At 45.1% G+C, this 11,513-nt stretch overlaps 1 protein-coding gene across 1 annotated transcript; it reads right to left on the bottom strand.

Annotated features, from left to right (window-relative positions):
• Nucleotides 1–6,586: 6,586 nt before the first annotated feature.
• Nucleotides 6,587–7,582, bottom strand: SMIM32 (small integral membrane protein 32). The gene is made up of 2 exons (XM_074883768.1): nt 7,341–7,582; nt 6,587–7,168 (listed from the first exon to the last, which is right to left on the bottom strand). The coding sequence occupies exons 1-2, from the start codon at nt 7,397–7,399 to the stop codon at nt 6,790–6,792; spliced, it is 438 nt and encodes a 145-aa protein (XP_074739869.1). The 5' UTR covers nt 7,400–7,582; the 3' UTR covers nt 6,587–6,789.
• Nucleotides 7,583–11,513: the final 3,931 nt, after the last annotated feature.

The following is an 11,513-nucleotide window of genomic DNA, read 5'->3' as shown; positions in this document are numbered from 1 at the left end:
TGAGTATAAACTTTGAAGAAACGTCATCCTGTGTATTTTTATCATACAGGCGCAGCGAAAATGGTTGCCTGTAGGTCTGTCGTGTGAATTCTCACTCCAACCACTTGCAAATTCAGTAGCCAAGCAGAAGAAAGCTGCGTGTTGGGAAGTGGCTTACCTAGACTGAAAAATAAAGCCTACGCAAGCTGTAGAGTGGAGACTTGCGCAAGCTGTCTAGCGTCTGTCCCTGGGCTTCATAGTGTGCTGTGGGAACAGCAAAAGTCGAAGTGAAAGCTAAATTTTGAGGGGGAAGAAAACCCCCAAAAAATGTATTAATCCCCACAGCATAAAACCATCACCAAAGCCACTGGAAGGACAATAATTTTGGAGTGGTGATGTCTTGCTGCTTCTCCCATATGTCCTGGTTCTTTTCCATGACTTTCCAGCTCCTGTGAGTTGGAAGAACTCTGTATTTTGGGTGTTGTCCCCTACCCAGGTGAAGGGGACTGTGCGCCCAGGTTTTCCAAAACACAGGAAAATGTCATGTCATGCCTTGAGTATGCGCTGGCCATTTGTTGCAGGTAGATTAAAACACACAGTCTGGCTTTCTTTGCCCTATGTTTCTACATTTAGCATTATTTTCCTCTCGAACCATCGTGAGAGGACTCCAAAGTCCAGCACAAAGGACTAGACCTCAAGATTCAGAACAAGAATCCGCTGGCTGAATGAGTTCTTGGGGCACAGTTACATTAAAAAGAGGGAGCCAGCCTTAAACAGCTTAGCCTGAGCACAAACACGTACAGTACCTGTGTGATAGGTGCTTCAGTGTTTTACAACTTCCAGGCAGTTTGCATCAAATTATTTTAAAATATATTGTTCTTGTTAACTGCCTCTCAGGGCCACGTGTCCAAGTGTGCTGTACAAATACTTCTTTAAGCAACATTTTTTTAGTTCTAGTTGAGTGGAAATGCAGGGGAAGGTCTGGCTTGGGATTCTCTTAATCCTCCTGTTCCCTGCTTCTAAAGGTAAGTCTGAGGCCGCAGTTTCAGTGGCTGGTAAATCTGGTTGTAGGGCATGTGGGAGTCCAGTTAAAAGCAAAATGTTGCAGCTGCTGACAACATATAACACTGAAATGACAAAAAAAAATCAGACTAAAAGTTCATTCCAAAAATCTGGAGGCAGGCAGTATATCCCAGCGGAGATACCTTGCCAGGCAAGACATCTTTTTCACTACTACCTTAAATTCGTGCTGGATTGGTAATCAGCTGCTCTTCTAGGGATGGCAAGAAGCCAGCATCACAGCAGTGCCCTGTTTTCTGAGCGTGGTGGTCACACCTGATCTAGAACAAGCGGTTGCTGTTGGGCAGTCCCGCAGCGAGCAGCTCTGTGTGAGCGTCTCTGTTGAAGGAGCTCTGCTCTAGAAGAACACTGAAAGCATTTCTTGCACCAAAGTGAATAAAGACACAGATCTATAGAAAAATCATATGAGAGGAGCATGTTGTTAAATTCTCTTTTATCCAGGATTTTTGCTGTGCTAGCCGCAATGTTTTCCTTAAATGTATGTGACTGGGAAAACTGTGAAGAAGCCAGACCAACTATAGCTGCAAGTAGGTTTGTGCCAGGTCAGTCAGTTCTGTATTTAATTGATTAAGCTCTGTATTGCTGTTTGAATGGTACTTGCTGGTGTGATGCTGGAGGGAAGAGAAGCAGGATGAAAGCAGAAAGGCAGCAGCACATCCAGAGGTATGGGTCGGTTTTGGCGTGGGACAAAGCTGCCACCAAAGGGGTGTTCCATGTTACCAGGGCCTCGGCTGCTCCGGAGTGGGGGGTGGTTGCAGAAACAGTGACGGTGTTGTGGAAATGCTTTAGGTGCCTGTACCCTCTGCAGGCCATGTAGGACAATTAAAGCAGGGTAAAAGTCTCATAAAGACAAAATGATAACGTAGTTTTTATACACATCGGCAGATTAATGTGAAATCTCACTTTTTTCAGTCTTAACTCTTATAAAAGAAAGTAAAATTCAAGCTGGTGTTCAGAAATAAGCCTACTTAGTCATCAAATCCCCCCCACAAAGACAAACTGTAAAACTACTTCACTCCTATGGACATGTGAGGGAAGGTGTTTGAGGGGTGAGGTTCAGGGTGGTGGAAGCTGTTGGGTCATCTCCAGCCATTCTGTGTTCAGTCCTTGCAGGATTCCTTTCCATAAGACACTTGGAGGAAAAAAAAAAAAAAGCTTTTAAAATTAACAGCTCTTTTGTTCTAAGGCCAGTTTTCTTTTGTTCTTTATAAATACCTTTTTTCCATTCTCTTTTTGAATTTGCCTGGCTATTGCAAGCATGGTTGTTTCCAGGACTAAACAAGAAGTGTGGTATAATCCTGTCCGTCCTGCAAAGTCTCATTTTCTGAAGTCTCTTAGATATAGAAACTGTTGTCAGCAAACTAATGAGCCTCTTGGGAAAGCTTTGAGCTGTGTGTGTGACTTCAACTTTAGAGCTGGATTGGAGGAATTTGGGAGACAATGCAAAGTAGACAAAAGAGGCTCATTTCTGTAAGAACCAAACGGAGAGTTTTCTTGAGATCTGTGAGATTTCAGGTGAACAGTCTCACTCTAAAAGTTCTTTATATTCTCCTTAAGTTTCCTCTAAGAAATTAGAGGTAAATATAGTATATTAAACCTGGAACTGCAAGTTTAGGAGTGTCCACGGAGATTATTCACCAGTGGTACTACAGGCACTGCCTGGGCAAATGCTCAGCCCTGCAGGGAGGAATTGGATGTCGTCAGGAGGGGAAAAAATGTGGAAGAGAGGAAGAAAAAAACTTGCACAGGTGTGACTGTGTGTGTAACTTCCTGCCTGGGAGACTTTCTGTATGGATTAATAGATTTAAACCAGACTTCTTTGCTTGTCCCTGTAGTTTTTGTATTTGCTCAGGGTCTTGTGAGTTAAGGCTCGGAAGGAGCAACCTCCTAAAGCCAAATGCACTGTGAACACAATCCAGCTTTCATCTTCTCAGTCTGATGTGTCTGCCAGTGTTTTAAATGTTCTGAATACCAGGTGGTTAAAGCTCCTGGATCTCTGGTTTAGGAGAATGAGGACCATGGTCAGAGCAGAGTTCAGGGAGGGACACCATGCTGCGGCAGAGCAGAACCAAACTTCTTGCCCAACACATTTGCTGGGATCAGGCCTGGCCATGAGTCAGGGGCAGCTGCTTGTCACTAGGAAATCAAGGCCCAGACCCTACTCAGCCTCTTCAGCCATTCTCTGAATTTGTGAGTTTGGAGGACAGAAAAAACTCAGGAGTGTAACTAAACCCTCTCTCTTGTTAGCACCCGCTAACGGCTTTACATAAGTCCTCAGCCTTTTCTCTTTCTTAATGGAAGCTGAGTTGTGGAGGAGCCTTCTTCTTGGCTATTCCTGTTTTGAAGTGGTGTCCTGGGATAAGGGCTTTTCATTTCTTTTGAAGATGCTACTAGAAAAAAGCCTTATTAGAGCAAGTGCAGTTACAAATTGCTGTGGCTCTTGTGGTTTGACACTGGTTTGGAGAGCGTGATCATGCAGTGTAGCTTTGCTTTCCGCTTTGCTGTGCGGCACCCGGGTATTAACGAGCCTGAGGCATCCCAAATAGATGTGAAATATTTAGCTTTTGGGATTTAATTCTTTGCCTTTTGCCTTGCTGTGTAGCTGGATAGACTGGTGAGTTCTACAGATAAGTCCTTTCCAGGCATCAGTTGTGATGGCCATGTGGCATGAGGTGTAGAAAATGCTCAGCTCCTGGTTTTTGCTGGGGGGAAAGGGAAATGCAGGAGGGCGAGTGCCCATAGAAAAGTCCCCAACAGCCCACCTACAGGTAGGAAATGCAAGAAGAAAGATGGGTCCTGCCGGGTCCCTGAAATGTTAATAAACCCACTATTTAGGCAGAGCAATGGGATGAGCAAGCTCCCAGTTTTGGGGTGCTCTTGCAGAGGAGCATCACACTGGCAGCTCCTCCAGGGTTACTCCATACCAGTGCTGTGGCAAACTCCCCGTAGGCAGTGTCTGTGCCAACCGTGCAGGCAGCTGGGTTCAAAACCATCTGTGGAGTGAGGGATTAAAGTCCCCAGACTGAAATAGAACAATAATAACGATCTGTCAGAAGGGTGGCATCAGATGCAAAAGGTCTCGCTGCTTCCAGGTGGAAGTGATGAGTTGTTTCCCTGGCCCAGAGGAAGAAGAGTTAAAACCTTATTTAACATGCAGGTCCTGATTCAGCAGAGCACATAGCCATGTATTTTGAGTGTACGGATGCTCTCCGGAGCGCTTTGGGAGCTGCTCATCTTTCAAAAGCAAAGCCTATAATTAAGAGCTGCTCTGAACTGGGGCCACCCCGCTTCTCACAGCATCGTGTCCCAGATTTCTGGTGTTGCACTCGTCCTTTTTGTGTTTTAGCGTATCAACCTCCAGCCTGCCTTGAAGAGGAGCCATCAGGCAGGGCTGCGAGTGGTGAGAGGCTGTTTTGAAAGGCACATTGAGAAAGTGGGGTTTGCTGTAAAGGCCCAGTGAATGGTGTATTTGTGCTGAGCAGGAGTGTGACTGGCAGAAGGTGAGGGGAAGGGATGCAGTATATAGACATTTGGGACCCCGCGTGTGTCGTGCACCTAATAAACCAGTTACAACAAGTGAATAAATGCCCGTCGGACCCTCTCTGGCGTGCCTGTGGTTGGGAAGTTGATTTTATGGGCAGCTTGAATTTTGGGCCTGGTGAATGAGAATAGATCAGATGTTTTCTATACGTGTGTTTCATACATTGGTTAAAATGTCATTAATAGAACCTTCTTCTGCAACAGAAGTGATTCAGGTAATAAGAGCAACACAGTGCATGTATAAAAGCTTTCCCAGTAAATCAGCTAGCACTCTAAGCATGACGCGTTTTCCTGGGGTATTACCCCAACTGTCAGGCTGTGGAGGAAAAATAGGATTATTCTGGGGTTATTCTTGAACACTTAAATAAAATACAGTAGGGTGCAATGCAACATGTGCTTTACCAGGTTCTGAGGCTTTTGCCAGCAGGAATTCTTAGACCAAACTCGTGGCTCGTAGCTGAAAACAAGCTGTTGTTACTTAAAAATAAATAAGAAATGCCTGATTTGATAAAACTTGATTTATTCAAAAAGGGCTCAGATGATAAACACACTTGACTTTATTCTCGCTTTCTACATTAATTACTTGGAGTTACACCAGTTAAATTTGGTTCAGAAGAGGTAAAAATTGGTTGCCTATCGAGAAATAAAATATTTAAGCCTGTTATATAGTAGTTTAACTTGAGCATAATAAAACATGGTAACCAAGACAATGACATGGAAGTGTTATCAACTGTGCAATTTCTGTATAAAAAAAGCTTGAAGACAGGCTCCTGTATATACACGTTTTGTGTGCTTGAGTGCAAGCCTGTATGTGTGTGTAATTGCATTGTAAAATCTCCTCATTTGGATTAAATAAGTTATGTACGTATATACACACAGCACCTCTGCTGTACTCTGCATGTTAAGAACAGATTTAGGGGCACAGCTTCTGACACCGCCTGGACCCCATTCTTCTGATAGATGATCCACTTGCCAAAACTGGAACGAAAATAGGGTTTAGGACTTCAGGGTTTCTGGATAGCTGCAATTCAGTTGTATGTTGAGACACTGGGGTCAAACAAAAAAAAAAAAAAAAAGCCCTTTGCCCACTGTTTGTGGGAAATACAAATACTGTTCTGGAATTGTGCTGTAACTGCAAGTTTACTAGAAACCAGCATCTATAAAATAGCATGTCAGCTAACAAGGTTAAGCAGAAGCTTTTAGAACAAAATCGGATAGCTAGTCATTTAAAATGGTGGTTTTTGCCAGTGATCAATGTTGAATTAAGCCATCTTAATAAAGCATGCTTCTAATTGTTCTAGATTTATATGAAGAGCAAGGGAGTGGGAATGTTGTGCATTAAAGCAACTATTCCTATAAAACTGTGTTTTATGGCTTTCAGGAGTTATCTACTTTGTGTACTGAACTCAGAGCGCTCTGCTCTCCCCTTTCATTAGTTTACATACTATTAATGATATTTATTTTCTCTCCTTCCTTCTCCCCATCCTGATTATTTTGGTTTCATGCCATGGTAAATGATTTCCTTTGTAGCCTGAAGTTGAAAACAAATTCCTTAGGTATTTAGTGTTTCACATATCTGGTAACTTAAAACCTGATCAACGATGCAGTAAAACATCAAAAACACCCTTAACAGAATCACAATCAAAAGTCTTAAACATTTTTCGTTTTCTCCTCCTGCCTGGCAGGACTCCCACTGCATTACCACGCAGTTTCAGCAGCAGTTGAGAGAAATGGGTCTGGAAAGTAAACTCATATCCTCAGCGTGGAGCCGTTAGGTAAATATACTCTGTTTTTTACATTAGATGCTATGGTTTCATAAACGTGGGTAACAAGCTCCACCAGATGCCCAAATCAGAGATCGTTGTTAATGCAAATATCCTTGTATGGACACTGAATGGCTGGATGATGACATTTGCATACATATAGAGCTTAATCTGGAATCATGGGGCAATTTTTTTGCACAAAACTGTATAAATTTGCTAAAGCATTTTCTCTTTAGTTCACAACAGAGCTTTTTATTTACAGCTATTCTGATTTGCATACAGCATATTTTTCAGCAATCTTTCCCTGCGATGCAGCCTGTTACTCTAAAGAGGGTCGCATCCTCTCACTGACACATGGCAATAACGCCTTATTGCACAGGGTTTCTGGTGCCTGCTACTGTTGTAACACATAGTTTTTTCTCTAGTGTCAGACAGCTTGTGTCCTCCACGGGCTCCTCGCTTCTCTGAGCGATCTGTCGTAAGGAAGAGTCGCAAAAAAAGAATTTTTCAGCTGGCAGTTTATGAAGAGCACAATGAGTGTCACAGTCAAGAGCAGAAAGAAAAACAGAATGATGTAAGTCACCAGGTCTGGCTTATTTATTTCCCCTTCTTTTAACACCCTGGCTGTCGACATGTAAAAAGCGGAGGAGCTCACGGGTCTCGGTGTGCCGCTCAGGTAGGGCGTGTTGGTCTGAATGATTAGGTGAGCTTCAGTGGCACTGGTTGAATTTAGCAATTCACTATACATGTTCTCGCTTAAATTCCCTCCACAGTAGAAGTAAAGCAGGAGAACAAACTCAGTCAGTCTTTGGCATAGGAAAGAAATAATGTTCCTGCTTGTAAAAGGCTGAAAACCAGCCGCATTTTGTCTAAAAGCAAATTAATTTGCTTGCATGGTTCAGTGACTTTCTTTTAAATCTTCTTGGCTCATATTTACAGCATTCATCCACAAATATTAATCAAAAATGGTACAGGTACCTCGTGTCCTGGCCCTCGTTCCCCCAGCACACCTCTTTTGGGGAAAGGTGCTGGATCATCTGCTGGTCAGCCGGGACGGGCTGGGAGCTCCGGGGGTCTGCTGGGAGCCCCGCTCCACCCGCATGGGGAAAGGCTCCGGTGCCAGCAGCCGGGCAGAGAGGAGCCAAGGCTTTGGCTGGCAGCACTCACAGTCCGTGAAGGGAAGGCACGATGGATTTCCAGCTGATTTTCAGAAGTGGGATGCACGCAAATCTGGGGTTAAATGGCATCTGCGGGGAGAGGCGGCTGCTGCTTTGAGATCCTGCTGAATTTGCTGTCGCGGTTCTCTGCCTCGGGAGGCTCCGTGCTGTTGAAATCCTGGTGCTGTGAAGCATTAGTTGACTTTCTTAATCCCAGTTAACGGCACGCTGTGGAGCCAGCGTTAAGAGGCTGAGCTTTCTGCTTGAGCTGTCCAGGCACTGCTTGCGATTGCTTTGAGAAAAATTAAAAAATAAAAAATTGATCAATGTCTCTTTGTTTAAAAAAGAAACACCGAAAAAACCTCCCTGTAAATGGGAGGGGGGGTTAGCTCTTTGGAAACCTCAGCTCAGCCGAGCTGTGAGGTGGGACTGTTGCAGGCTCCTGTCAAACATGACTTTTTTTCCCCCCTGACAGAAGCTCCACCGCAGCATCACTTGCTGCTCCACCGCAGCATCACTGGCTACCGTGGGAAGGGGAGAACTGCGTGGTGGTGCCGACCGCTCTGCAGCCCATGGTGCATCTGGCAGTGACACGATGCTAAAAAGGAAGAGATCTTCTGATAAATCCCCGTGAGTGCCTGAGGCTCTGGTTAGAGGTTTGGAGCTGGGGGAGGGTAGCAGAGAATGGGACAAAAAGAAGAAAATTGCATCAAACCCTTTCTTTCTTCCTCAGACCCTTATTGTTAAAATCTAGAGTAATCAGAAAATGTCTTTTGGGTTTTTTTTTTTCCCTTCGATACGATCCCCAGCACCCTCTCCAGCCTGACAATTAACATGTTAATTTTTTTTTTTATCAAATTGCTTTTATGCTGCTATTAGCTGCTGGCTGCTTGCCAGCTCCCTCTCGCAATCTCTCGCTCCCATGCATCAGATAAGCGCTGTTAATACTTTTATTTTAACACATTGCAACTTGAAAAAGGGGCAAGGGGCAGAGCTGGGGGCGAGAGGAGAGAGGAAGAGAGAGGAGCACTTGGTAACTGGGCAGAGGAAAGCATGAAACACTGTCTCCAGTCCCAGGGTGCTGATCCAAGCAAACGTTAAAGCTACTTATGATGAGATATTGCAGCCAACAGTCCCGGGTGGTTAAACGTTTCACTTAGCATAATAAATGTTTCTGCTGGGAGAGGGGGAATGAAGAGAGGAGAAGTCTTCTGGCCAGTTAGATTTCAATAAAATAAAGTCTCTGCTAGAGAGCAACACCCTCTGAGGCCCTGGTTAGCGTGTTCTTCATCTCCTGCCAAGCTCCAGGTGCCCCAGTTAAACCCCTGGTGCCTCCAGCAGCTCTGCTGGGTGGTCGAAGGCTGACACATCCCTGTTCACATCCTTCTGCAGCTGTCCTCAGAAAAGCCGCTGCCTGCGTCTTTACCTCCAAGTCTTGAGGGACCTTTTGAATTCATGAGATCTTCCTTTAACGCTTTCCTGATTTTTGTTTCTCTCTTTGTTTTTTCTTTTTCTTTCCTCCCCCTCCTTTTTCAGCCCAAGTGTGCTTGACTCTTCCACATGCTGCTCTCCAGGATGGCTGGAGGGTCTCTCCCTGCCTGTACCTAACGCTCCTCCTGGGGACGTGTCTCCTGCCCTCAGAGCTGCAGTAGTTACACCTATTTACTCTGTGTGGGTTCAAAGAACAGGACACTGAGGCAGGCAGCCAGCACGGGGGTTGGAAAAATCAACAGAGTCATAAAAAAACCTAATATAGTTTGCAACTGTTTTACCTACCATGTCTCCTTGAAATTGAAGAGTTTGTGAGCAGCAGCACGACATGGATGTCTGGAAGGCTGGATGTCTTCCCAGGACCATCCCGTCTGCAGCTCTCTCCTCCCTGAACTGTTTTTGAGTTTATCCAAACTTTGCATCCTTTTTTATTTATTTACTTTATTGACTTTATTAGTCTGTCGGAAAAGCAAGACGGCATCTGGGGGCTGAGACCTATAAACAGTGTGGACAGTCTTAATGTTTCGCATACTTTAGCAAAAAGTTTGTTATAAACAGCTTCTCTGCAAATGTTACCAACTCGATGGGAGGGGAGAAAAATACAGCAAAGGATGCACATGAATATTGAGTCATGGGTGTGTTTTCTCCCTGCACAGAAGTGTGGTTTTGGCAGCCCCGTGGTGCTCTGCTCGATGGCTCGGAGTCAAACTGGGCAGAGGTGGAGAAGGGCTCTGCTCGGGTGGCTCCTCGGTGGCCGTGTGCTCATCCCTGACCTCCCTCCCTCCCTCGAGCCTGCGGGGAGCATTTCCCTGAGCCATTGGACCCGTCCCTGGAGGTCGGTGGGACGGTCACATCGGTGGGACAGTCACCTCAGTGCCAGGAGGGGACGAACGGGCTGTTTGCTCTGCCAGGTCAGTGCCTCCCTACGACCTCGTGTGGCTGCGTGTCTCTTCCCTGCAAACACAGGGTGCCCCCTCCGAGCCTTCTCTTCCCACCCCTGTTCTCCTGCAGGGTCACACAGAGACACAGAGCCGGAATCATTATTTGTTTTTTCCCTTCTACTCCTACAAAATGTTAACTCATTCTTGCAAGATTGGTTTCCTGCCCTGAATATACAGTAGTTCAACTCCAGCTCGAGTGCTTTGGGTCGAGGACTGTTGCTAATGGTCGTGGTCCAACCACCCGGCGCTGGGATGAATCCCCAGGGTGGTTTACAAGCGCTCTGTGTGCGTGCAGGCTCGGGAGTGCACAGGACTCCTGCTTTTTGGCTGGCTGAAGCTCATTCAGAAACTGATGAGAAGCCCTGGGAGTAAATCAGATGTGTTTTCTGCAGCACTGCACCCAGGCTTATTCTTAAAAAAGCTAATTTGCCATAAATAATACCTTAATTGCAAAAATAAGAGCTGATCCTTTCCCTTTGTTCTCCTTAATTTAGAAGTGCTTTTAAAGTCTTCAATTCCTTGTAATTTTTCCTCATTAACTTATTTCTTATTGGGTAGTTTTGTTGTTATTGTTTCTTGTTTTCTTTTTTTTCTTCTTTTTTCTTCCCCAAGGTTTCCAGCATTTAATGACTTGTTTTGTTAGTTTTTTTAATGTACACTGGCAATAGTGCTGCAAAAGGATGAATGTAGAGCCTCTGACATGGGCTGGAGTTTAACAATAATAAACTTTTCAGTGTTGCAACTTCCTGTGCGTTCGGAAGCTGGGTCAACATCGCTGGCCCTAATGGCAGCATGGGGACAAGTCCCAGGGCTGGAGAGGCTCTCTGCCTGCTCCTGTCTCACCCTCCTCTATGGGGATGTCTCTCCCCAGATACATTCAAGAGCAAGAAATTTGTCCCAGAGGTGTTGGAGCCTCCCAAAGCCCCAGCTGACACCAAGGAGTTTATTGGTGGTCGTGGGGACTTAGTGGCAGTTCTGGCCTGAGCTTGGTCCAGCCTTGCCGTAGCATGAAATAAATAGTGACATAAACTATGCAGAGCTGAAAGGAGGGAGAACAGAGACTGCGACCCTCAGCACCACTCTGCTGCTGCTCTCTGGGCTGGCAGGACGATCGTATTTGCTTTAACGATCCTTCAGCCAAGCTACCACCAAACACGATGCAAATCTGAACGGGTGGGAATCGCTCGGGGTTCAGCTGCGCTGTGAAAGGCTGGAGCCTTTCCCCGTTTCCAGATTGGTAAATAATGCATGATCTCTGTCTTATATGCTTACGCAACCCCTACCACAATAAATATCAACCGAGGGAAATGAAAGTGGAAAGAAACATTATCTTTCTCAGTAATGCAAGCATTTACAATCTGCGTTACGATCCTTCTGCTCTTAGGAGTGAGCAGCAGTCGGGAAGATGTTTCTATTAGCAGACCAGAATGCAACAAATCACGGGCTGTAACTTTCCAGTGCCGCATAAAAGCAGCCTTAAAGCCATATAGAGGAAAGAAAATAAAAATAATATATAGAGATTATTTCCTTTTTTAATCACTCCAAAAGAAAATACTTATTTC

Source organism: Strix uralensis, chromosome 14 (genome assembly GCF_047716275.1).
Source record: "Strix uralensis isolate ZFMK-TIS-50842 chromosome 14, bStrUra1, whole genome shotgun sequence".
NCBI lineage: Eukaryota > Metazoa > Chordata > Aves > Strigiformes > Strigidae > Strix > Strix uralensis.
Note: the sequence above shows the minus strand (reverse complement) of the source record. Positions and strands in the feature narration are given on the sequence as shown.

Coding starts and splice junctions, on each gene's coding strand:
- SMIM32 (XM_074883768.1), bottom strand. CDS start 7,399: ATGATCCAGCACCTTTCCCCAAAAGAGGTGTGCTGGGGGAACGAGGGC. Junction 7,169..7,340: donor AACGAGGGCCAGGACACGAG/GTACCTGTACCA, acceptor CCTATGCCAAAG/ACTGACTGAGTTTGTTCTCC.